Raw genomic sequence first — 26,932 nt, forward strand, 5'->3', positions numbered from 1 at the left:
GGTTCCATCACTAAACCACAATCTCCTTTAGGCACCAAATGGGCCTGGTTAACTCACATGGGCCTAATATGGAGCACATTAAGGGCCCATCATCAGGGCATCTGGGCTAACACATGTGGGGCCACCATGGAAATCAGGGACAAAATTAGAGCCTAGTGCAGGGGTCACCAACGTGGTGCCCGTGGGCACCAGGTAGCCCGCAGAGAGTCTGTGAGGTGCCCCCCAAAGCACATTCTATTAATAGTCTCAACTGTAATATTTATTCATTACATATTTTTTTATATTAGCTTGGCTTGGTTTACGTATGTTACAATTTTAAACAATACTAAAACATATAAACAAGTTAAATAAAATAAAATAAACAAGTAAAACAAAAAAGTTTTAAGTAGACTATATCAAAAAGTAGCCCTCCAGATTGTTTTATCCATTGTGGTAGCCCTTGCTCATAAAAAGGTTGGAGACCCCTGGCCTAGTGTATGTGGGCTCCACATATCAGCCCATGTGCAACCCCTTTGGGACCCACATGGGTGCATTGGCTGAGATGGTGTGTGTATATAATTGCCATAATGGATTACTCTGTAGTCAAAGCTTCCAACACAACTTTGTGTGTGTGGCTATTGCCAGGTATGTCTTTGTAACGTTTACATCCTGTTGATTACTGGAACTGAATCATAGTTTTACATTCTGAATTCGGTTTTGTTTTCTTTAATTGATGTTTGAAGCTTAAACCAGTCTGGTCTAATAAATTGTTGTTATTGGTCTATATACAATTCTTCAGAAATTGGTATTTCCTGTAGATTCAAAAGAGTCTGGTGTAACCTCAAAATAAGTATGTAAAGATAGATCAGACTAGAGATTTGATGTTCAGTGGAGCATTGGGAGCATTCACAGCATGACAACAAATAATGTGTTCATCATTATATTCAATTACCTATTTTAATAGGAATTATAAGATGCTGACAAACACATATTTGATAACTTTGATGAAAACAAATGTGATGGCTTTGATAACAAGGTGATGGATTACAAGACGTACTACAAGTGTATGTAATACAAGTTGGATTAGTAATGCTCCCAAAGAAAAATATTTATAGATCCACTTTACCTCAGAGAGACACAGCACTGATCTTAATACATACTGTATTACCCCCCCAAAAACCTTATTGTTTCTATAAAACCAACAGCTCTGGTCAAATGTTAACAACACTTTCAATCTAACTTTTAAGCAAGAAAAAAATACATTTTATTTTATTATTTTTGATATTTTTTTGTTATACTGGAACTTCATTTATAATCCTTGCAACCATTTGTTAGCAACTGTACAATCTTTATCTCCAAAAATTTTCTCGCACATAAAAGTGGATTTCATTCAAAAGGTTTGCCATTAACTTTAATTGTAACACTACAATATGTTTGTATTTGTTAACTGAAACATGGATTATTAAATCATGAAAACTATATTACTTAATGTAAAGTGTTACCTATTTAAATTCCTATTTTGTACTTTATTAATATAAAATTATTATATTACAAAATAAATACTAAAAGAGCCTGTGTTTGTCTCATCAGAAGGTGTGGTCTCTGATACAGCAATGTGCATATAGGTAGTGAAATGAGGAAGAACAGAATTACACTGTAAACTAACATGACAAGCAGGAGGAGATTTTAATTGCTTACCTTTAAAAACTGAATGTCTGAGGTAGGTTTTATAAATATTTATACATATATTTTGTTGGTCTTACATGTATTTGGAAAAGCAATTAACTAATATGAACTAAAGAATGAAGGATTATAGTGATTTTTTTAAGTGGCTAAACTTATCTGGTACAGTTACAGTTAAAATAGATTTCAATATATTTTGCAGCGATGATGAATATGTGGGCCATTCTTCTGCTGAACTTGGCTTTTTGCTCTGCATCACCAGTGGTAAGTTTGATAGTCCACAACCTATGTTTTATATGTTATGTAAAAGAAAAAGTAATGTGTTGTATTGTGTGTACACGCAAAACATGTTATATCAATACCGATTTTTACTTTTTTATCCTCAGCCTTTACTAAATGTAACTGGTAAGTGTCTGCTAAATAAACGTAAAGCACAACACAATGTACAGTATGAGTCAATAAAATGTATTGTCAAGTTACTGTGATGTGATTTCAGCAAGTAAAGACTGTGTGTATTTATATATAATATGTTTATGGCATAATTATTATATAATATTGCATTTTATTTTATCATACTGCTATTTATAGATTATATATATATATATATATATATATATATATATATATATATATATATATATATATATATATATATAAAATATTATATATTATATTAAATATATAGATGTAATGCGCTTACAAGCATTTGAATAAAATCAGATATTGACAACTTTCAAGCAAACAAGAATTCGAAGACTTTTGAAGACTAAAGCACCAATTAGTAGAAGCAATCTTAAAAAGTAACTATTTTACTTTGCTTGTGTGAAATTTTACTAATCTGCATTTTTGTTTTTTCCTCATTTTACTGTCTGTCAGTCATTGATAAGGAATGGAGGGATATTCCTGAAATAAACAAAGGTAAATAAACTGTATTACGCTAAGAACTAGCCCCTTTCTGAGCTCACCTGGTACCAGAATGAACTACCTTTTGCCTTCCGAACTGCTGTAATTCTTCTGTAATTCAACAATGCTGGAAACATTCCTCAGATATTTTTGTCCATATTGACATGATAGCATCACTCAGTGGCTGTTTTTTTTTTCTTTTGGCCACACATTTGTGACGTGCTTTATTGTATCAAATTCTGGTGACTGCGGTACAGTAATCTATCATGTTCAATAAACTATACATTTTAGGCACGGTAGGAGGAGGTGTATTGGGTATATTGTAGACATAAAGAGATGGACGTGGTCAGCATGTTCACTTCTCATGAGTTTAAATCATTCTGGGCTTGAAAAACAAGGCAAAAAAGGTATAAAAAGTCACTTGGGCAGTGGACATATTCATTTACATATTTAATCACCTTTATTATGCAACAATCAAAAAATAAACGATAAACGGTGAACTATATTTGAAAAATGTTTTGGAAAATTGGGTGCATTTCACTTTTTATTTTTGCATCCTTGTTTCCTTTTCTCGCTGCCTTTCGAGGAGGGAGGAGTCAAAGCATTAAGTGAAATGGCATATACTCACTCTCTGTTTAAAGCACATTATTTATTATCAAATTATCAAGTTCATGAAAAGCACAAAATGTTTAACATTAAAATTGAAAAAAAGACATTCTTAAAAGTGCTGTAAAATTATTATGTGTTTATACCACTTATACCATCATTTATATAGATCTCTGTGGTCTATATATGAATATTATATACTGTCTAAAACGAGTCTACATTTACAATAATTTAATGATTAAAACTAAGATTTATGCATGTTTAAATATGATTTGCACGCGCATCAGGTTTAATCTATAAAACACTTCCGCATATAGGATACACTTGTGTATCCTCACTCCTCGCTTCCTCGCAGTGCAAATAAAGAATTGAGATGTCCTTCAAGATGACAAAGCTTGATCGTTTTTTCTGGGTCATAGGATGTAGGAACGAGGAAACAAGGAAGCACACTGCAAAAAATGATGTGTTAATTTTTAACACATTGTGTGTGTCATGCCATTTAAGGCGTTATTTCATGTTAAAATAAATGAAAGGGACAACTGTCCCTGAACTAACACACCTTCTGTGTTATTATTCATTGTGCTGCTCACCGCGGTCCTGCAACATTAGATAAAAAATTTCTTGTCTGGAGCTGTTCATTTATCACAAAAATAGAGTAACCCGAGTAACCAACTCATTTAAATTTCACTAATTGTAACTGCGTTACTTGATTAAAAAAAAATTGTTACATGTTTATTACCGCTAAAAGTAGTGGAATAACAGTAACAGAATAAATTGTAATGCGTTACTCCCTTCACTGTTTTAACACAATTTGTGTTGTCCCTTTCATTTATTTTAACATGAAATAACGCCTTAAATGGCATGACACACACAATGTGTTAAAAATTAACACATCATTTTTTGCAGTGCAAATTGTGAAGCACCCACATGGTCAATAAAAGAACATTTTCTATCTGTCCTCCCTGGGTAATATTTTTTACGCCGCACAACTCTTGGGTTTCAAGGGCAACGTGGATGCCGCTGCTCAGCCTGTCATGTTGGCTATTGCGAACAATCCGTCTCAACAATGCGATACAATTGCCAGATGCCCCCCCCCCCCCAAGTTTTGCACAGTTCTCTTTACCTCTGTGAGAGGAAAGAACTTGTAGGCTTTGGGCAGAGGTAGCCACCACTCTGGCACCCAGCTGACCCTGTCAAAGAACTTATATTGACAAGAAGTGAAAGCCAATAGAACGTTCCATTGCAACACCAGCGCCCAGCAGCAGCCCTACGAATCCGCTATTTTGGAATGAGAGCGACTCGGGAGTCGACTAGAAGGGATGGCAATATCAGCTACTTTGTAAAAAAAAGTACTTTAAAGATCAAATTCAAACTGAATGATGATAACACAGAATAACTTACAATCAGACCAGTAATCCTTAATCCCGCTTTACATCTTATTTTCAGATATAAACGACATAAACTCATCCACAAATAATATTTTGGCTCCAAATACATACACATATACATACACATATACAGGGCTCAAAATTAAGTTTTTATTTTGGTAGCACTGGTGCTCCCAACTTCAAAGAGATAGGAGCACCAGCAAAAATTTGGCGCATACATCCAAAAATTAAAAACCACCATAACTTCAATGTATATTAATGTAATCTCATTAATTACAGTAGTAACATTGGCTGTAATCGGCTCGTTCTCGTCATGCTCGCGGTTCGTCTTTTCACATTTTTGCGCTTCACGTACCAACGTAGAACGGCAACAAGGAATGACTTACACTCATATTAGCCAATCTGCGGTCTTCATTAAACGCAAGAACTTAATGGTGAAAATTTATTGGTTATGTAACGTTGGAGAAAACACTGAACCTGGGACAGCAGAATGCGGCATCACAATCATAATCAAGTCGCACCACAACAAAATGGGCAGTCACACAAATTCTCCCAAATATATTTTAAGGGAGAAATTCTACTTTAAGAAACCTCGTATTGTGCTTAAATTTTCCTTTCGAAAATATAGTTAAACCATGGTTAGTGTAGTAAAACCATGGTTTTGCTGATCAATACACCAAAAAACCATTCAATCAATACACCAAAAAACCATTGTTACTACACTTTTACCACAATAAAACAATGGTTAATTTTCGTAAGGGTTGGCTGTGAGATTTGCTGAGAATGAATTGAGAATGAATTGGCTGTAAGAATTTTCATTCCAAAATGGCGGCCACGCTACTGAAGCAGGGGGGGCCTAGCGCCTCAGCGCCTCTCAGGCAGCTGGATATGTGCATTCTCTAGCAGACATCTGTAGAGCTGTGGGTTGGGCAACCCATAATACTTTTGGGCATCCCACTTGCTTTAGTAATAATAATATAATCTTTAATTTATATAGCGCCTTTCAATGTTACTTCGTAAAGTGCTTTAAAAGTAAAAAGCAAGATAAAAATAACAGCAAGTACAGAGAGGGAAAAGAAAAATAGATAAACAGAAATAAAACAGCATCAATACAAAGTAATAATGCCTAAATCCAATTACTTATAACCAAGTCTAAAATAATATAAAAGACAAGTTTTAAAACCACTAAGAGGTGCGGCTTGCCTGATTTCTTTAGGGAGGGAGTTCCACAATTTTGGGGCATAGGTGGAAAAAGTCCTATCAACCATAGAACGCATGCATGTAGAAGGGACAGCAAGAAGATATAAATCAGAAGTGCAGAGTGCACGCCCTGGTGTGTAGACTATTAGGAGTTCTGATAGATAATTCAGAACTCAGAACTCCTTGAAGCTGGCTGTAAAATCAGGATATAATAGGTATCAATTTATCTCTTTAAGAAATAGAGTAGTGAGAGAAATAAGGAGATCTAAAGCTGACTTTTTTAATACTGCTTTGAATAGTGCACGTGGAAATTCTAAAGTGACCTGGCATTATATAAAAAAACTGACAGGTGAGTCCCACAAAATGAAGACAAAACAAATGCAAATTGAATTAAATGAAAACATTTTAGCAGAACCCAAGGTATTAGCTGATGCCTTTAACAACTATTTTATTATATCGGTTGCGGAAATCTCTAAGAACTTTATAATAAAAAAATAACACTTAGTGTCTGCAACACAGTCTTTCTCAATAGAAAACATCACTGAGACTAAAGTCATTGATATAATTAAAACATTAAAACCATCTAAGGCCAGGGATGTATTTGGTATGGACACAAACATGCTTAAAGATTTAGGATCCGCTCTTGCTACTCCCATTGCTTTTATTATTAATCTATCTATTTCCAGTGGTCACTTTCCAAAGGTTTGGAAATCTACTATTGTAAAGCCAGTTCTTAAGTCTGGTCTTTCTACCTCCATGAATAACTACCAACCAATAAGCATTATTCCGGCCATTTCTAAAATTGCAGAAAAATGGGTGGCTGAGCAGATTGTCCAGTATTTAAACAGTAGCTCCCCCTCTTTTCACTCCATGGGTCCACTTAGGGTTATGGATAGAAATGTTGTGGAGTAAAGAGTACAATTTTTGCCTTTTAAATGTACTTGAGTAAAATCATGGGTAATGATACTCGAGTAAAGTACAGATTCCTCAAAATTGTACTCAAATAAATGTACTCTGTTACTGTCCGGGTCTGCACATGGCCATGGGAAGTAGGGCTACTGCTGAGAGTACTGCAGCATACCTGGCATGTCAACATTGTCCACATGCATTTTGCTATTCTGCTATTCTAGTTTGCTATAGGCATACATAATGTGTTTAAATGTTTGAGTCTCCAGCAAAGTACAGTTTGTAATCTACAGTGTCCTTATTGACTCTCCAACCGTGTAAAAAATGTGTCACAGCTTCCAATGGCGACACCTCAAAGGGAGGGTGACTGGGAGATGTAAAAATAATAAGATGTAAAATATGGTAAGATGTAAAATAATAGTAGATACTCTTACTTTGCATTTACTTTTTTAATCAAAATGTTTCATGACATCTCATAAGTCTAATTTCACGAGAATCATCCAAATGGACTTTGGCTTAATCTAATGTGACAAAGGTGATTTTACATGTCAGTATAAATCCAAGCAATTTTGGAGAATTACTAAATGTATTTCTTGTAAGTAAATAAAAAGTCAGCTTTAAGAAAACAGCAGATGTCTATTCTGCCCTACAAAGGCTAAGTGCAGTAACTACAAAAACACTGAAACCGAGAAAAATGCCCTTAAAGTTTTTACACCAGGCAGTCAAACATGTTACTGCAATTTTGGCACACATTTCTCTGAAATGGGACAAAATTGAACCAGGAGACTTTGTCACAAGACACATCAGATCTCACAAAGCCCATTTTAACCCTTAAAGGAATAGTCTACTCATTTTCAATATTAAAATATGTTATTACCTTATGTAAGAAGAGTTGATACATCCCTCTATCATCTTAGTGTGTGCACGTAAGCGCTGGGGCGCGCTGCGACACTTCGATAGCATTTAGCTTAGCCCCATTCATTCAATGGTACCAAACAGAGATAAAGTTAGAAGTGACCAAACACATCACCGTTTTTCCTATTTAAAACGAGTAGTTATACGAGCAAGTATGGTGGTATAAAATCAAACGTAGCGCTTTTCTAAGCGGATTTAAAAGAGGAACTATATTTTATGGCGTAAAAGCACTTTTGAGAGTACTTCGACTCGCCTGAAAAATCCGCTCCCCTTCTCCCTCTCATAATGGGAGAGGGAGAGTGTTACTGCGCCGAGTTGAAGTACTCCCAAAAGTGCTGTTCCACCATACAATATAGTTCCTCTTTTAAATCCGCCTAGAAAAGCGCTACGTTTTATTTTGTACCACCAAACTTGCTCGTATAACTACTCGTCTTAAATAGGAAAAACGTTGATGTGTTTGGTCACTTCTAACTTTATCTCTGTTTGGTACCATTGAATGAATGGGGCTAAGCTAAATGCTATCGAAGTGTCGCAGCGCGCCCCAGCGCTTACGTGCACGCACTAATGATAGAGGGATGAATCAACTCTTCTTACATAAGGTAATGACATATTTTAATATTGAAAATGAGTAGACTATTCCTTTAACTCAATTTTGACCAAATTGGTAGTTATTGTGCTTTGGCTTTGTAGGGCAGTATTAACAAAAGCAGAAGTTGGTGTGTATGGTTATGTTCTCAATATGTTAATTCAAATAAAAAAATGTGTAGTTATAAGCATATACAAAACAACAAATGTCTTTAGCATAGATATCTTTACCATGCCTTAAAACGCAACGCAGCACAATGTCATTTAAACAACTGAAGTTATATGATATAAATTTGTACATTGTTATACTATTTAAATCACGCAGATGATTTGGTGGTCTCAGCTTAATAGGCTTGTGAACTGACCTGAAAGTGATGCATGGGCTTTATTTTGGACTTTTCTTTTCCATTCCATTTGGGTTTCAATTTTTGTTTTGATTGATCTGTGCAGTGCCAACACATGTGATCACCTGCAGTCAAGTGGTAAATGAAGAGACACAGCATTTTAGAAATGAGGCCCCTGGATCTTAGGTGCTTAGGTCTTAGTTGTGCTTTTTACACACAGACATGTACTTGTAGTGTCCTGTGGATTGGGAGGTGTTCCCATAGCCTCACTACGGTGACACAGTGCCTCGTTCCATTCTCAGGGAACAAGTATATATGTAACCCGAGAGTCCGAGACGTTCTCTTGTGCGTTTGTCTTCACCATCGTGCTTTCAATCAACACACTGTTTTACTGTTGTCACATGACTTCTGTTAGTTTTTGCTGTGCACTGCAGTTTATGTTAAAGCAGATGTGCATTCTTTCTACAAATGAACTAAATTGATGTTATTTTTATAAAAATGCAGTGAGGCTGTGTGCAAGTAATGCAATGTACATTTAGCGTTTTAGGTTAAGTCATAACTTAAATCTTGGGGGGGACTTAAAACGGGAATCACCCCTTCCTTTTTCTCAGCATCCCTGATGAAAATACATTCCCACAGCTATGAATGTAAAGCTCAGGGAAAATATGAAAATTGTTGGGGGTCTTGAAGGTAACTGACCCAAGGGCATTTTAAGTCATAGTAGGTCATCCAAGGTACTTTCACCTATTGTTTTCTTACTGCTTTTCGCTAACTATATAGTAGTATATCAGTTTTCGGTTTTCCATATATCTTTTTTTATAAAATGAGAATATTGAAACTCAGTTGCTTTTTGTGCTTTTTGTAGGTTTACATCTTAAAGAGGGAGACATCATGGTGGTGAGTTTTTTTCTGAGAGACTACATTTTTTAATAAGTAGATATTTTCTTGTTAATAATCTAATCTGTTTGCTTTAAAGCCAAAGGAAAGGAGTACAATTTTGGGAGATCAATACCGCTGGCAAATCCCTGTCCCCTATTTGCTGAGTTCTAATCTGGGTAAGAAAATCTAGGTTATTTTAAAGTTTATATATATATATATATATATATATATATATGTATTCATATCCTTCCTACATGATGTGTTCTGATTGTGGTTATAGATGTAAACTATAAAGGAGTTATACTGAGGGCCTTTGAACGGTTCAGCCTGAAATCATGTATTGACTTTAAGCCTAGGACAACAGAAGATTATTACATTTCTGTAGAGAGGCTTGAAGGGTACAGTATAGTTTCATTGACTACAAATCTGACATATCTTAAACTACACTACACTGAATTTAAGATATGATTTTGCAGGTGTTGGTCATATGTCGGGCGAAGATCTTTACGGGGCCAAAATCTTTCCATTGGGGATGGCTGTGGATCTATAGCAATTGTTGAGCACGAGTTTCTCCATGCACTGGGATTTCGCCATGAGCAATCAAGATATGACAGAGATGATTATGTGACAATCAATTATGAAAACATAATTGCAGGTTGCCCTATAATGTTTTACCATTTTGTATGAAGTAATGTATTATAGTGTGACATATATAAAGTATTCCTTACTGCATCTTAATAACTGCAATAGTCTTTATTTTCAGGGAAAGAAAGCAATTTCGATAAATACAGTGAGAAAGTGACAAGCCTCCAAGGTACCCCATACGACTACATGTCTGTGATGCATTATGCTAAAAATGCCTTCAGCAATGGTAGTGGATCCACAATCATTACAAAGCGTCCTGAGTTTCAAGATGTGATTGGTCAGCGTATAGACATGAGTGAATATGATGCTATTGAGCTCAATAAACTCTACAGTTGTAGTAAGTACTTTATATCAGTTTTATTTATGGCCGTTTGTACACATTTGTGACCAGCAGGGACGGACTGGGTCTAAAAAACAGCCCTGGACTTTTTCCCAAATAGGCCCATCATCCGGCCATTCGCCCCTAGCCGTGCGCAACAGACACAAGGATGTCCTGATACTATGCCACAATACTCTCAGACTATTAGACAAGGATATTTAATATTTTGTCCATGTCATATTAAACTTTGATGTATAATAAGGCTGTGAAATAATGAAAATAGCTAGGCCTATTAATTTTGTCTGTACAGCTTTCACAAACAACCACCAGGTCTTTGCCAATTCCACAATACTAAACACAAATATGAAAGACAAGGAAAAACTGCACTCTGATGGAAGACAGACAGAAAGTGCAAGCTAGGATTTTTTTGTTAAACTAATATTTGGTCAATTATTTAGCCCCCTTTCTTAGTAGCACGTTTAGAGTGGTTGCAATGCATGCCTGATATTTACCTGTTTAATTCAATACCTTAGTCTTCATTCTAGCAGAAAATGTGACCTCACAACAACCTCTCATATACAATAAAGTCAATGAAAGAAATGAAAACCAATGCAATACGATGAATGTCCACCCACAGACTGTTTTTAAACGGGGTTGGATAAATATTTTTTGCTTTGATGTGTGTGATTTTGGTTAGATGACAGTTGTAGGTTACAGTTTGACAAGAGTTTACAGTTTGACAAAAGCAAAATGTTTTGTTTTATTGCGACTGTATACAAATATAAGCAAACACTTTGCCGTTTGAATTATGTCCCATATGAACAAAATGACAGAGTATGTATTGTATTTAGGTTTCCACTGTTCAATCGCGCCCGCGCCTCTCTCTCTCACACACACACACGCGCGTGCGCACACACTCACATCACGTCTTTCTCTAACACTAGTTGCGCATTACGTTAATTTTCACGCGAGTTTTATTTATTTTTATATCGTGTATATTATATTATAATGTCACGTGTCCTGCTACTACTGGCACTTAGCTCTTGCTGATGTGACGTTAACTCGGTCTGTCCCTCATCATGACCAGGCTGTGGATGCTCAGGCTCGCAAACATAGACGCTCGCGAATTCCGGGAATCCGTGGACCAATCACGGCTAGTAGGCCGACTCTTCTTCCTTGTTTTTTTACACGTAGCAGCATATAAGTGATCGTATTAGTGCCTCTGCTGTTGGCTGTTCATATTGCGTTATTAGATTTTTTTGCCATCGGCCGGGCGACGGCCCTCCGTTGAACGGCCGTTCTGGACTTTTCCAGAACGCACAGATTGCCAATCCGTCCCTGGTGACCAGTCACGGAAAGTAGTGACACAAGTCGGATCTGGGGCATTTTGAGTTATTCACAGATTCTGAAAGTGCCGTTTCTAATGTGTATATGGATGTGTAACACATGAAAATCTGATAAGATTTGGAGAAGTTGTGGCCATTTGAATGTAACACATTCAAGAAAGAGAATGCTGAGAAATTTGAGAAAGATTTTGAAGATACAGATGTTCTAGCATCATATGTAGTATTTTGTGACAGAAGTCCAGATGACAACATGCAAAAATAAACAGAACTTTTACCTTTGTGGGGATCACAAGTCGAATCCAGTCTGTTTCAGATGTGTGAATCATCCAATGATTTTTGTCCACAAATGCGTATAATCCGTGAAATATAGATATATAGTCTATTGTTTACATCAGATTTCGCATGACCGTATGGTAATAGAATATAATATACAATCTGAGGACTATTTACATCGTAACATGTAAGGGTATATGAGATTACACTCCGTTAAACACATGAACCTGCCTTCAAAGTTTGTATTTAAAATAGGGCGGTAGTATAATAGATAATCCAAACAGCGCCGTCGAAAATGTGACTTCCTTTAGAGATGTTACCAATCGCTCGCTCGTTCCTCCATCAGCGAATGACTTCATGGAAAATATTGATAGACAAAACATGTACCCAATTATATAAAGAATTCAACAATCTGTGTAAATGATGTGTTTGACTTCATGCTGCGCTGCAAGAACTGACAGAGAGATGACGTTAAAGTACCGCGAGAGCGAGTCCAAATTACTTTGAAGGTACTTTGACGTCATCTGACTGCGGCGCCGCATTAAATCAGTGACGCAACTGACGTACGAGGCGGCTGACTGTTATCTGTTCCGCCCCCCAGCTTCTTTTATTTTTCTTTTGTTTTGTGCGCCCGAGCTTTGTTTAAAGTCTGGGGAGACGCACAATTTAATTTGAAAAAAAAAAAAACTTTTTTAAGACATACAATGATTGTAGTTTCATTCTTACCTTGAAATGTAACGGTTGCTTTTTTGAAATTAAACCCGAAATATTAAACCTTGATGACGTATGTGGTCGACCAACGCGACTTCCGGAGAACGAACCCGAAAACATGTCCGGCGGAACTGGCACGAATGGCCACCCTAGTGTAAATACACACAGACAATGACGCCCCCCGCTGCACGATGGAATCTCCGGAAAAACAAGCAGATTTCAACCGCAAAATGTACGCTTTTAAATGTACAAAAACTCTCAAACATGGAGAGGCTTCTTTGTGACCTCAACTAACAGAATCTGCAATAAAACAAAAATCACAAATTTTGAAAAAAAAAACTTTGTTTCTCATTTTCTCCAAACTTGTGCTGCCGACTTGTGACACTGGTTTCCGTGACGGTTCACATTTGTGAATGTTTTTAGTGGTGTATATGTCTGATAAATACAACTGCAATGTGATAGAGTTGCATTGTACCACAAAACAGAAAACACTGTAAAAAAAAAGAAATTTTTCCCAGTGTTACTTTGTTTTGCACATATTTTTGTGTTATAGATTCGTCCACCTCTTTCCTTGATCACTGTAGTTTTGATGACGACTCTCTGTGTCATATGAATGTTTATTCTTCTACTGAGCCCGGATGGCAGAGCGTGAGTTCAGTGACAGGCGTCAATGTGACTGATCACACCTACTTGGGCAAAGAGGCAAACGGTGAGACTTTCAGTTAGTGAATGCTGTTAGAAAGTTTTTGTTTTTATGTTAGCAAGACAAGTTGTGTCTTTCCAAAGACATTTAATTAAAAAGATTACTTGAACAAGGACTATAGAATAAAAGTAAACCAAAATACAATACTAAACAAACAGACAGACAGACAGACCTAACAAGGCCGCCTCATGTTTTTAATTTTTTTATAAAAAGACCTGTTTTGTACAGGTCTTCGTAAAAAAGGAAATAAATTAAAAGATTCCTTTTCAAAAATTTGGCATGTTGTAATCAAATAGTTCAGCCTTCACTTTTATTGCCCCATATGTCAACTGAACTTATATTCTTATAACATGCAGGGACCTCTTTCTTCATGCACTTCAGTCTGGTGGGCAGAAATGAGGCCGACTCAGCTAGACTGGAGAGCAGAGCAATGACACCGACAAGAGATTGTAAAGTTCAATGCGTCCAGTTTTATTACTTTCACAGTGGCAATGTGAACGACCAGCTGAACATCTGGATCAGGGAATACAAGAATGCAGATGACAGCACAGGAACTCTGAGACTTATGGATCAGATCACAGGTCTTACCAACTGCTCATAACTTTAAAGTATTTCTGATAACCAGGGGAAATAAATGACGAGTAAATTACATGCCTCCAAACATGTTAATAATGTTAGGTATGATGAAGATTATAGTCCACAAAAAAATGAGGGGGCCTGTGCCCCAGTAGAGCTTTATGTCTAGCAACGCCCCTGCTACAAAGTATTATATAAATTGTGTTCAATACTTATTCCTCGTGTCATTTCACTTTATTTATTATGACTTAACTTGTATACTTAAATGTTCTGATTTCTTTGTATGAATTTATTATTTGGCTTGATAGTTACATCTGGTGGAAATTTTGTGTCAATAGCCCACTTAGAAATCCCCTTACTGATAAAAATGCTGATGTGTCAAATACTTATTTTTCCCTGCTGTATAAACGGATGTAATTTACTTGTCATTTATTTCCCTTGTTATCAGAAATACTGTTAAAGGACTGTTGTTAATGATTCTGTAAGATGATGCTGATGTGTCAAATACTTATTTTCCCCGCTGTATATCTGTGTATCACCTAGGCTACTACACTGAGCTACTGTTACTATGTAAAACAGTGTTCTTCAACCCTGGTCCTGAAGGACCCCCTTCCAGAATGTTTTAGATCTCTCCTTAATTAAACACCTGTTTTAACTCATCAGCTTGTTAGGGGGACATTCTGGAAGGAGGCTGATGAGTTGGTTCAGGTGTTTTAAATAAGGAGACATCTAAAATTTTCTGGAAGGTGGTCCTCCAGGACCAAGGTTGAAGAACACTGGTGTAAAATGTAGCATGGTCTGTATTGTTTTTTGTAACCCCACAACAATATTAAGGACAAAGGAGTTCTCTCTCAGTCGGTCACTACGAAGTCACTGCATGCTGAAGTTGGTTTGAGAAATGGTACTCCAGCAGAGGCTTGTGGAATTCTACCTCTTTCCCACCTCAAGTTTTGATCTTGAGTTTGAGTGTGTGCGTTGTACTCCCCTGTGCTTAATCAATTCAGCAAAGCATTAAATAGTGATTCCCCTAAAAGAGCAGCACAAGTTGAATGTGTGTCTTTTTAAAGACATCCAGTCTCTCGTGTCACGCCAAGTGCGTCTTTTTAAAGATGTCATTTCGCCCATGCAGTTCAAGATGTGGCAGATGGGTCCCCAGTATGGCCAAGACTGTTGTCTCTTGTGCCTGATCTGCGGAGCCAGGTGAGTGTTACATTACACCACACTTCTGTCAATGTGGCCAAAGAGCTCACTCCCTTTGAGCCTCTGCACACTGTGAGTATTAAGTTTCTTACAGTGAAAACTTTAACGCTCCTTGCATTGGCCTCTGTTAAGAGGGTAGAGGACCTCTATTTTCAGTCAACGTGTTAAATTAGACGTGTTAAATAACACTTCTGTCGATGTGGCCAAAGAGCAGACATCGGCAATCACCTCCGCTCTGCTCATCGCGGGTACACTGGTCGTGCTGTTAATCCCTCTTGTTCGGTATCTGGGGACGTGGAAACATCTTCCCAACCCGTCACGTTGGCTTTTATGCACGATCCGTCCCGGCTGTGCGATTCAGTTCGCCCGGTATTCCTCCAAATTTGCAGGCATTCAATTTAATATGATTAAAGCTACCTATGTGCGTGTACTACGTGCAAAGATTGCTGTCCTACTGGCAAAGGACGTGATCAAGCTGGTCCCTCCACCCAAGATGAGGACAGGGTTTTACAGCCCTTACTTTATTGTACCCAAGAAAAGTGGCAGATTGCAACTGACCCTGGACTTGCATTCGCTGAATCGAGCTGTCATTCAAAATGCTGACGGACAAGAGCATGTTTCAATGCATTTGTCCACATGATTGGTTCGCAGCCATAGACCTGAACTATGCAAACTTTCATGTCCAGATTCTCCCCCGACACAAGCCGTTTTTTTTTTGTTTTGCGTTCAAGGGGCGGGCATATTAGTACAATGTCTTACCATAGCCCTTTTCACACAGACATTCCGGAAAATACACGTAAAATGCATCCTTGATTTTTCCGGAATGGTTAGAGTTTTTGTTCTTTCACACTGGCAAGATTACACGGCATCTGATGGTCCTGGAAAGACACGTGACCTGTTGAAAGTCCCGCCCTCTCTTCTACGCAGCGTCTGAAGTTTGCAAAGTATTTATTATTCCTCTCTCCAGAAACATCTCGCGTGCATTTTTGTTTATAATAAGACTACAAAGGAGCGCGTGAATGCACAGTTCTATGCTGGTGAATAATCTCATCTTCTGAGTGGATATTTGACGAGCTCCCTGATCTCTGCTTTAATACAGTTTTCAGACATTTCTCATCGTGATTGTTTATATGCATTTAAAACCCGCATTTTTATATTCTTTTATGCTGCTGAATGATCTCCGTTTCAACGCAGTAAGTAACGAGCTAACTTACCTGATATCTGCTTCAGTCCAGTTCGCTGACATTTCTCGTAGTGAATGTTGTAAATCCCTCATTTTAAAGAGTTGAACCAACTTCATGTTGCCATGACACGCGCGTCCTCACTACGGCACGTGCGTCATTGTTTATGCATCTCATTTTGTCATTTCCTGATAACTGCTTCAATCTAGTTTGCACCATTTCTCGTGGTGAATGTTTATATGTGTCACAAGGTGACTTAGGGCGGAACCAAAAATGGAGAGGAGAGGTTCCGCCCGGAGAGAATTTTTTAACGCACCCTTCACTTCCTGGTCTCCCGGGCAACGCAAATCATGCAGAAACGAGCCACAGGTGCAGCACATTAAAGAAGCAGCTCTGATTGGAGGAAGAGATGAGGACGGGACACATAAATGGAGCTGTAGCAGCACACAGGAGGAGAGTTGTTTCGGGCATGAGCTCCTTTTTATTGCCTAGGGCAGACTGAACCACACGCCCCGTCCTTGGAAGAGCCGGAGGGCGCCGTTGATCCACAAGAGCGCTTATAGCGAGAGGAAAGAGTGCGGCAGCCAGGAAAGGCGAAAAGGACGGGGCTGTGAGTTAAAGGAGCACTGCACCACGAGGGTGCTTATGGTGCTTAGTTCCGCAGTAATCACTGGAGTAATAGGAAACCCTACGGGTGGAAGAAACATAGGTATAAGTGACACATTTAGAGGAACAAAGGAGGAAGGAAACGTAACGGTTTTGCAACGTAAACAAAGGCGGACTGCTGTGAGTATTAACTCCTGTATTAGAACGAAGTGGAAAACTAACCTGTGAATTTACCAAATACCTCCAGGAGGGGGAGGGCGGCCCTACCCCTGATCCAGCGTGGTAGGTGAGCCGCAGGAACATTTTGTCTCAGCAGCCACAGCAGCAGAATAAATTATCCAGGCCGTATTGTCATCGCCCCCATCCAACCCAAGCGAAGTGGAGGACGTCGGACGTCTCTTATGTACACCTGTAGTGTGGTGGGTGAGTCCATGTATTTTTAGAACTTTTCACGTTGAAGTGGTGCTGTGTATTGCTGTGGGTTGCTGTGCAAGTGCTGTGTGTCTTGTCAGACGTAACCCACATCATCCATTTCATTGAGGAAGAGACAGAGAGGCTAACGGTTCTAGGGAGAACCATTTATCATACGCTGTGTGCGGCTCTGAGTTAGAAGTGACGGTGTGGGCCTCTGAAAGCTGCCCCCGTCTGCAGGTTGACAGATTTCGGAGAACGGCGGTGAAGATTTGGAAGCTGGCAGTGTGTGTGAGTACCACTACGGGCCTTTGTATTGCTACCTTACCTGTATATTTTCCCTTGTTGCAGAGTTAGAGGCGAAGGAACTCCGCCGTCCCGTGGTCTCTACGAAAGGGCGCCCCTGTCCGGTATTCGATCGCCCTACGGGTATTGAGGATAGGGCAGCGCTTGGCCCGGTGGAACGGTGTGACATTCCGCCCTCTGCTGACCAGAGAACTCGCCGAGAGGGTTTTGCCCCCGGCACCTTCTGGGAAATCATCGCCCATTTGACCTTCTGTGTAGGCCAGCCGTCGTAAGCCCGCCCCCGTTGCATTGTCGATCAGAACGCCGTACAGCGAGCTAAGGAAAAGCTGTACTTACCAGGAGCTGTAAACAGCGGAGAGGTGAGAAGCATCCAAGTCTGCATTAACCGTGTTGTTGTGTCCAAGCTGCCTGTGGAGAAAGAGAGAACGAGAGTGAACGTCAGGAGAACGAACTGTGGACAGTTATACGTACCCAGAGCTGTAAACAGCGGAGAGGTGAGAAGCATCCAAGTCTGAGTTAACCGTGTTGTTGTGTCCAAGCTGCCTGTGGAGGAAGAGAGAACGAGAGTGAACGTCAGGAGAACGAACTGTGGACAGTTATACGTACCCAGAGCTGTAAACAGCGGAGAGGTGAGAAGCATCCAAGTCTGCATTAACCGTGTTGTTGTGTCCAAGCTGCCTGTGGAGAAAGAGAGAACGAGAGTGAACGTCAGGAGAACGGACTGTGGACAGTTATACGTACCCAGAGCTGTAAACAGCGGAGAGGTGAGAAGCATCCAAGTCTGAATTAACCGTGTTGTTGTGTCCAAGCTGCCTGTGGAGAAAGAGAGAACGAGAGTGAACGTCAGGAGAACGAACTGTGGACAGTTATACGTACCCAGAGCTGTAAACAGCGGAGAGGTGAGAAGCATCCAAGTCTGAATTAACCGTGTTGTTGTGTCCAAGCTGCCTGTGGAGAAAGAGAGAACAGGAGTGAACGTCAGGAGAGCGAACTGTGGAAAATTACACTTACCGAGAGCTGTAAGCAGCGGAGAGGAAAGAAGAGGAGGGCGCCACGAATAGCAGGGACAGGCAGGAGCCGTCTTCCACATCCCCCCCCTTGTCTCCAGCCCCCCTGGACCCCCGTTGCCCCTTTTCCCTTCCTGCCACCTTCCCGTGCCGTGGCCTGCCTGGAGGACAGAGCCAGAGCTTAGTTTTAATCGCCCCTTTCCCCATTCCCCAAGACCTTTTAAATATTTAATAAAGATTGTTTTAATACTTACCTGTCCTCGTTGTTGTCTGGTCATTGGGTTGGCTTTGGGGACCTCCTCGAGGTGGAAGTTGAGAAGGGGCGTGGCTTAGTATAGCGGCGCCAGCCCCTTGGCCGTGACATATGCATGTTATCTCTCGTTGTAAGGAGCTGAACCATAACTTGTGTTGTGACTTCGACACGCCCATTACTGCATTCTTGCGGCTTTCTGTTCACACAGAGGGTTACACGCGTATCTTACTAGGTCCTCTTTCCGGCAACGATCCCAGAAGATTAACGGAACGAGTTTTTGTTCACACAGACGCTTGTCTGGCAATTTTACGGGTATTTTCTGGGTCCAGAGGTCTGTGTGAATGGGGTTCATTTAAGCTTTCTCTCACACCCCGTGTCTTTACAAAAGTGGCAGAGGGGGCGTTAAAACCACTGAGAGAGAGCGGTGTACACATACTGGGGTGCCTCGAGTTGTGAGCTGTATGTCTTGCTCTCGTTCGTTTCAGCAACAAGCTCAGAGGCAAAAATTTATTAGTTTGCACCGATAACATTGCGACTGTTGTGTATATCAATCGCCAAGACGATTTGTGCTCTCGTCACCTGTCGCATTTTGCCCATCATCTCCTCATATGGAGTCAAAAGATTCTGAGGTCCTTTTGTGTCATTCACATCCCAGGGTTGTTCAACACAGCGGCAGATCCACTTTCATGAGCAGCGTGCCTCGGCGAATGGTGACTCCATATGCATTTTCCCCAGTGAGCCTACTCGCACAGACACTGCCTACTCACACAGACACTGTGCAAAGTCAGGGAGGACAAGGAGCACTTTTTACTGCTTGCGCCTCACTGGACTGCCAGGAATTGGTTCCCAGAACTAATGCTCCTTGCTGGTGATTCCCTCTGAGGAAGGACCTTCTTTTTCAAGCGGGGGGCACATTATGGTACCCACATCCCGACCTTTAAAACCTCCATTTGTGGTTTCTGGATGAGACGCGGAGGTTCTAAGTGTAATTTTTACAAGCGGTACCATTAAAGTAGACACTATTGCGATATCCACACCCCACACCAATAAACGGTAGCACAGTGGGTTAACACAACCTGGGGCCTCATGTATAAAGCGTGCGTACGCACAAAACAGGGCTGGAAACGTGCGTACGCCAGTTCCCACGCAAAGGTTGTGATTTATAAAAAAACAAACTTGACAGGAGAATGGGCTTGCGAGGTGGGATATTAGGATGATTCATGTACGCAAACTTGCTGGTGATCTGTGATTTATAAAGGGAACATTGCTTTGCTTTATAAGTCTTCATAATTTTTGGTGTATGCCATTTTTGGCTTTTGTGCGTACGTAGACTTTTAGTAAGAATCCTACGCACAGTTTTATACATGAGGCCCCAGGTCTTTAGGTTTTTTAAGACTGAATCCTCCACGCACTCCCTCTATTTCTTCTTGGGACCTGTCCGTGGTGCTGAAAGCCTTACAAGACGCTCCCTTTGAGCCTCTGCACACTGTGAGTATTAAGTTTCTTACAATGAAAACTTTAACACTCCCTGCATTGGCATCTGTTAAGAGGTTAGGGGACCTCCATTTTCAGTCGACGATTCATGCCTTCAGTTTGGGCCTGCTGAATCCATCGTAACACTGAGACCCAGGCCCGGCTACATGGCCAAGGTTCCCATCACTCCTTTTAGAGATCTGGTGGTGAACCTGCAAGCTTTGCCGCTGGAGGAGGTAGACCCAGACATGGCTTTTTATGTCTTGTACACGCACTGCGTCTGTACGTTGACAGAACTCAAAGCTTTTAGACCTCAGAGCAGCTCTTTGTTTGTTATGGTGGTCAGTGGTCAGTATCCAATAAATTATTGGATAGTGGATACAATCGCCCTTTTTATTTGAGAGCTCACTCTACGAGAAGTGTGGCATCCTCTAGGGCATTAGCTCGTGGTTCCTCACTAACAGACATGGAACATCGTCAGTGCAGAAATGTTACATAAAAGGCTTTGGTACTCCTACACCGCCTCGACAGCTGATGTTGCGGTTCCTATGTGAGTATTTTCATTGGAGTTAAAATGTACCACGTTTTTTCTTTAGCAGAGCCCGCTCTGCATCTCTCTAGTATGTGATATTACTAAGAGAGTTTTCATGTCCAAAGACCTATTGAGTACTTCAGCCGCCACTCAAGTGGTAAACCTCTTTAGGGGGTGGCTTCCGCAGCCTCCTAGTTCCGCCCAGGCAGGTTCGCTTCCCAGTTTGCCTAGTTCTCTATCGTGGGTTGAGGAACAAATAGTGACCAGCCTTCTGCAGTAAGCCCAGGTTCTGCCTCTTCCGCCAGAAGACGTAAGTTTTACGCAGGCACTGGAAGGGTCAGCTTCAGTTGTGCTTTGGTAGGGATTCCCAATTTGTTGGTCACGACGTGACGTCATAGTGACCGCCTGAAAGAGAACCCTTGTCCCCTGACATCTTTATAACGTTATTTTTCAAGAAAAAGAGTCATTTCCATGTTCATGTGAATGAAGTCATGTATTCTATTAAAATATAAGTTTCACCTTTTTTGCAGGAACCCCTGATTATTACTGGCGGCTGCACCACGTGACACTAAATGCATATAAAAACTTTCAAGTCGTATTTGAAGCCCGTAAAGGAGCTGGAAACTCCAGTGGAGGCTTTTCATTGGATGATATCAATATTTCACAGACAGAGTGCCCTAAAATATGGCAGATAAGGAATATTGAGAAGCTATTGAACACCCGATTTAATACCCTCAATAGTCCACTGTATTACTCTAGTGAAGGTTATCGCTATCAGGTTTTCTTGGACAACTTTCCATCTTACCTTAATTTGAGTTTTCGTCTGGTATCCGGTGAGTTTGATAAGCAGCTGCAGTGGCCTTGTGCATGGAGACAAGTGACCTTTCAGATTCTTGACCAGAATCCACACATACAGAAGCGCATGTCCATTGAGCAGAGCTTCACCAATGACCTATCTTTGACTTCGGGTGAGATCTTTTTCTTTATACTATTAAGAGCTTTTCACCATCATCAAAGCTCTGCCAGTCTATGACATGTGGAAGAGTTACATTTTTTTTACTGATACCTTGTGTTTGTATATTTTGAGCCTGCTTTAGCAGGTTTTATTTACTTTTATTTACCACAATATTAATCGATTATTTGAAATTGTGAAGTGCTGAAACACTGCTGAAGTCAAGTGGAATTGTTTGGACCAGTGGTTTTCAATCTTGACCATAGATCTCTCCCTTAATGAGCTGATAATCTGAATCAGGTGTGTTAAGGGAGACATGCAAAATGTGCAGAACAGTGGGTCCCCTAGGACAAGATTGAAAACCACTGGTTAAGACAATTGTGAGTTAGTTAGTGGACCTTTAGTCATATAAATGCCATTGTTTCTAGCTGTAACCTTTGAAAGATTCTTGTTTTGTTTTAAAGACATATGTTTTGTTACACAGTTAACAGGTATGTGTGGGACAATCCTCGAAATAACGGAACTGTAAACACCATTGGAAATGAGACTGTATATGTGGGTCCTAATGTACACAAAAAATTTAAAAAAGCTGACCTCAGTAAAAGAGATTTCATCAAGGGTGGTGACATCATAGTTCTTATTAGTATGCAAGGTAAGTTTTGTGTTGCAGCTTTAGAGAACTGGTTTAGATTTAAGAAATTATAGACCTGGTTCCACAGACAAGACTTAGCCAAAGCCAGGACTAGCTAAATTACAGAAAGTTGTTTAAGCATCTTTTATAATCATTATTTAGAAAAGATGTTACTGGTGTATATCTTAAGACAAATCAATGGCACTGTACTGGCACATTTTAAGATTTGTTGGTGCAAGTGGAGTTTGGTTGCAAAACGCAATAAATCCATGTTGACCAATTTCGGTAAAATGTGCTTTCTATGCCAAGAAAGTGACAAGATGAAAACCACTAGCTATTTTCTATTACAAACGTTCACATAGCATCTTTATGCTACAATAACATGAAAAATTCAAACAATAATTCGATTTTCAAAGATTTATTATAAAAACTGATTTGTTTTCCGCAAAATGCAATAAATCCAAGACAAGTTTTTTTTCAAAATGCTATAAATCTATTGAATCAATATAATGTGCATTCATCTTTGCCATGTTATATTCATTTAGGAGATTAATGGAACACTGATTAAAAAAATAAACATTAATGGCATTAATCAAATCACTTGGGATGTCGTCGCTGAACTTTTTTGATAGCAATCAGATGTAAAATGTTTTGGTCCTGCTCGATTTTCGTTGACTTTGTGTAAAATAATGGTAAGTTTTTCAGAAGATCCCCTGGGGTCAGCCGGCATGCTTCCTTCGCCCGAGTGCCTTTCGTGTAAATGGTTTCAGGATGTTTCTTCCCCGCCACAGAAAACCACCACAGGTTTATCAATGCCATCAAAATTACTATTTTGTTTATCGTGTTTTGGAACCAAACTCTTCAAGTTATTTTCAGTTGAGACAGCTCAAACATTTGTTTTAGTCGAGAACTAGCCGTAAGCCTTATCTGTGAAACCGAGGATTAATGTATTAAAAACAAACTAGGCTAAATTATGGTTTTGTCTTAGATATCTCAGGGCTGCTTCAGAGTAATTCTGTACCCTGCCCGAATGTAAAAGTGAAGAACATCAATGCTACTCCTTATGTAAGTGCCAGCCAAGGACCCTGCATTTCCAGGTAAACATCCATCAAACCATTTTTTTTATATAAATATTAGTGTATAAACAAACCTTAAGGTACTTTTTGTGGCAAAATTTGTGTTTGAAATGTAGCATTTAGCAACTCATGATGTAAACCAGATTTTATGATGTAAACCATTTTATGTTTTGCTTTCTAGAACTGTATACATGTAGGTCATAGTCTCATGGTTAATCTGCATTTTGGGCATAGATAAGGTTTCAGATATGGTTTCATAAAGAACCTATATAGGGTGAACACCTCCAGTCAGACAAATGTGGGACAAGCATGGTAAAGTGGGACAATGTAAACCCACCAACCAAAAGATTAAGACCCTACCACAATGCCCCACAGAAAAAAAATTAAAAAAGCTCTCTATGCTTTGCCATCTAAAGGTCTTACTCAAGGTCTTAATCTTATATATATATATATATATATTTATTTATTTCAGGGGGGAAGGATCTGTGATGAAATGTCTTAGTTATTTTGTTTATCCTATTCACCTGCAGTGCTTTGTCAAATGTAACAACATTAGCGCATTTTAATTGGTTATCGTCTAATTTGCATATGGTGATTATAATGGCATTTTTTTGATACTTTACTGTATCCAACTGTAGTGTCTTTATTATAAATGGATTATTTAGTATATATGATTAAGTACAGTACATTAGCATGTATAGCCATGATATAGGCTTATTGCGTTAGCAAAACTTTAGCAAACTTGTTAAATGAGCTGCATACCAGGTATGCATGTTAGCAAGACACAAGTTAAAAAGTTATCTTGTGGCTGTTAGGTGTAAAGTTTCCAAATATATAAGGTTTTAAAGTTTTTCTTCTGTTTTACAGAGTGGTCTCTGTTTAGGCACTTTCTTATATAAACAATGTTTTCTCAGAACTGTTTATCTATTCTTTTTTAGCTCCAGTGTCAGGACTCTTCCATCCTCTCTGATCCTCTTACTGGTTTTGTGTCTTTTGCTGCTGAAGTAATGAGAAATAACTGCTGTGAGAGTTCTATGACTTCACACAAATTCAGATTTAAAACAGTTCTTCTTTGTTCGCATATGTATACCTAAATGCATGAAAAAACTAACATTTAATCCAATGTTCCCTTCAATGCTTGATTTTACTGTGCAATATCATATTCTAAACCTAAACCATGAGAAATGATATATTGTTGGAGAGGTCTAAGATTCCATAATAAATATTTGACCAGTGTTTTTTTATATAAATTATGTAGGTAAAGTAATGTAGTAAACAGCATTAAACAAGGCATTCTAGAGCCCCAAGCTTTATGGCAGGGCCCCTCTCCACCTGCCAAGGTGTAAAAAGGTTTGCTTGTGATGTAATGTTAATCTTAGCTTATATATTTATCAATATAATATTGTCATGAAAGTTTTTTTCTGCCTTTTTAAAGCAATTATTATTTGACATTTAATTTTCACTATAATCTTGAGCCAACACTGACAATTTTAAAATTTAAAGGCAAAGTTGAAAAGGAATCTTCAAATAGGTTTACAGTATCTGCTCATGTCAAAGAGACTGTCTACCTCTACATCTTTGTTATAATAATATCATATTATTTTGAATGTAGACGCATATCAAACATGCTCAAGACCCTGCAGCCAGTTGAAAATACCTGTTACTTCAACTTTGGCAGATTCCTTTTGAAATTTACCTTTTAATTTGAATATTGGCAATATTGAAGATTATAGTAAAAATGAAATGTCAAATAGACAAATAAAATCCAATTAGTTATTTGACAAGGAACATGCATTATCACCTTGAATAACAAAATAATTATAATTAATTAAATAATTTCATTTTATTTTCATTTTTGGCACATGTTTTGCACTTATTATTATTTTCATTTTATCATTTAATTAATTATTTTAAAATTGGCAGAAAAAAACTTGAATAATGTAGAGATTTTTGTGATTTATAAATTCTATATCAAGTTACATATATATGTATATGCTATTGTACAATGTTTGAATGTTACTGTAAGAGAACCAATATCCATACAGCTTATACAAAGAGTAAAAAATATTCCACCTTAAAAACAACCTACTGTGTGAATTTATAAAATAATCTATTGTTTTACTATTGCTTACACAATGCATAGTCTGCAAACGACCTGCAAGATTTTTAGCAACATTTAGTGCAAATGGTGGTATTGCTACTTGTCTTTAAATGTACATAATAATTTATTTTATCCCCTCAACTGCAGTGGTGACTAAAGTATTGATATTCATTACTCAGGTAGAAGTATAGATAATATGGTTTAAAAAGACTTCTGTAGATATAAAAGTATATTACAAAACTACTTAAAGTATAAAAGTAAAAGTGTAAGGCCAGTTTCCTGAATAAAGATAACCCCTCCGCAAAGAACACAGCATGGGTGCACAGTGAGTGCCCGGGAAAACAACTCTTTATGATTCACAGTGGTCTTCCGACCGAGACCATTTGGTTTTCAAAGATCACACATTTAGGGTGTCATTCATCTGTATTCTCATTCTCTCAAAGCAAACTGTACATGAAATGCCATTCTACATGCACAAAGAATCTGAAACTGATCTTATTTGGTTTAATTTGAAATATCTCAATGCAGTTACAATACTCATATGACAACAGAATTCAATGTTAAAAGTGTAAGCAAACTTCACTCAATGTTGATAGACACCTCCCATCTTAGACATAAATCAATCACCCAATTTATGCAAATTAAAGACAGCCCTGAGTTTTACAACAACCAATCAGTACCAAATCTCTCTGGATATTTAAGGAAATAATGTAAATGGTTCAAGGGGATTTTCTGTACTTGGAAATTCACCCCATGATGCTGTATCTTTGATAGTAGGTTGGTCCTATAAAACTCTGTGGTTATCATGTTTTGCCTTATCCAAACATCATTCTTGGATATGACGTTTAACGCCAAAAGTTGCTCTTTTTTAAATAAACTTGCATTCAAAACTACTTAGAACACTATCTAAGGCTGCATTGAAAAGTAACTTTGCATCTGTTGCCGTGTTATAACAAATAACAAAACTGCTTCAGTCTGTCGCATAGACGTCGTCATCATCTTGCTGCCCTCTCCCCGTTCTGTGATTGATTCCCTATTTCAGGGCCAAAAAAGGGCCACAGTTTCCATGCTAGACTTGCAACATGAATACATTTGCCCGCAAGGCAGCATGGGGAAACCCAGGCTAGGCAAAAGAAAAAATTGCTAGAATATAAATATATCGTATTGCAATAGGTAGTGCTTAAGTATTAACATTAAATCAAAAGTAAACAACGTTACTTAACATTACTATTAATGCATGTA

General features: G+C 38.7%; 1 protein-coding gene across 1 annotated transcript; it reads left to right on the forward strand.

The window, feature by feature from the left end:
* The first annotated feature begins 1,579 nt into the window (after positions 1-1,579).
* Positions 1,580-25,656, forward strand: LOC135743341 (meprin A subunit beta-like). Its single transcript, XM_065261002.2, has 15 exons — positions 1,580-1,699; positions 1,865-1,926; positions 2,049-2,067; positions 2,539-2,580; positions 9,375-9,406; positions 9,486-9,564; positions 9,669-9,786; positions 9,865-10,043; positions 10,152-10,370; positions 13,236-13,391; positions 13,742-13,966; positions 21,461-21,898; positions 22,367-22,534; positions 23,502-23,610; positions 24,528-25,656. The coding sequence occupies exons 2-15, from the start codon at positions 1,867-1,869 to the stop codon at positions 24,595-24,597; spliced, it is 1,914 nt and encodes a 637-aa protein (XP_065117074.1). The 5' UTR covers positions 1,580-1,699; positions 1,865-1,866; the 3' UTR covers positions 24,598-25,656.
* The last annotated feature ends 1,276 nt before the right edge of the window (positions 25,657-26,932 follow it).

This window comes from Paramisgurnus dabryanus, chromosome 13, assembly GCF_030506205.2.
Source record: "Paramisgurnus dabryanus chromosome 13, PD_genome_1.1, whole genome shotgun sequence".
Lineage (NCBI taxonomy): Eukaryota > Metazoa > Chordata > Actinopteri > Cypriniformes > Cobitidae > Paramisgurnus > Paramisgurnus dabryanus.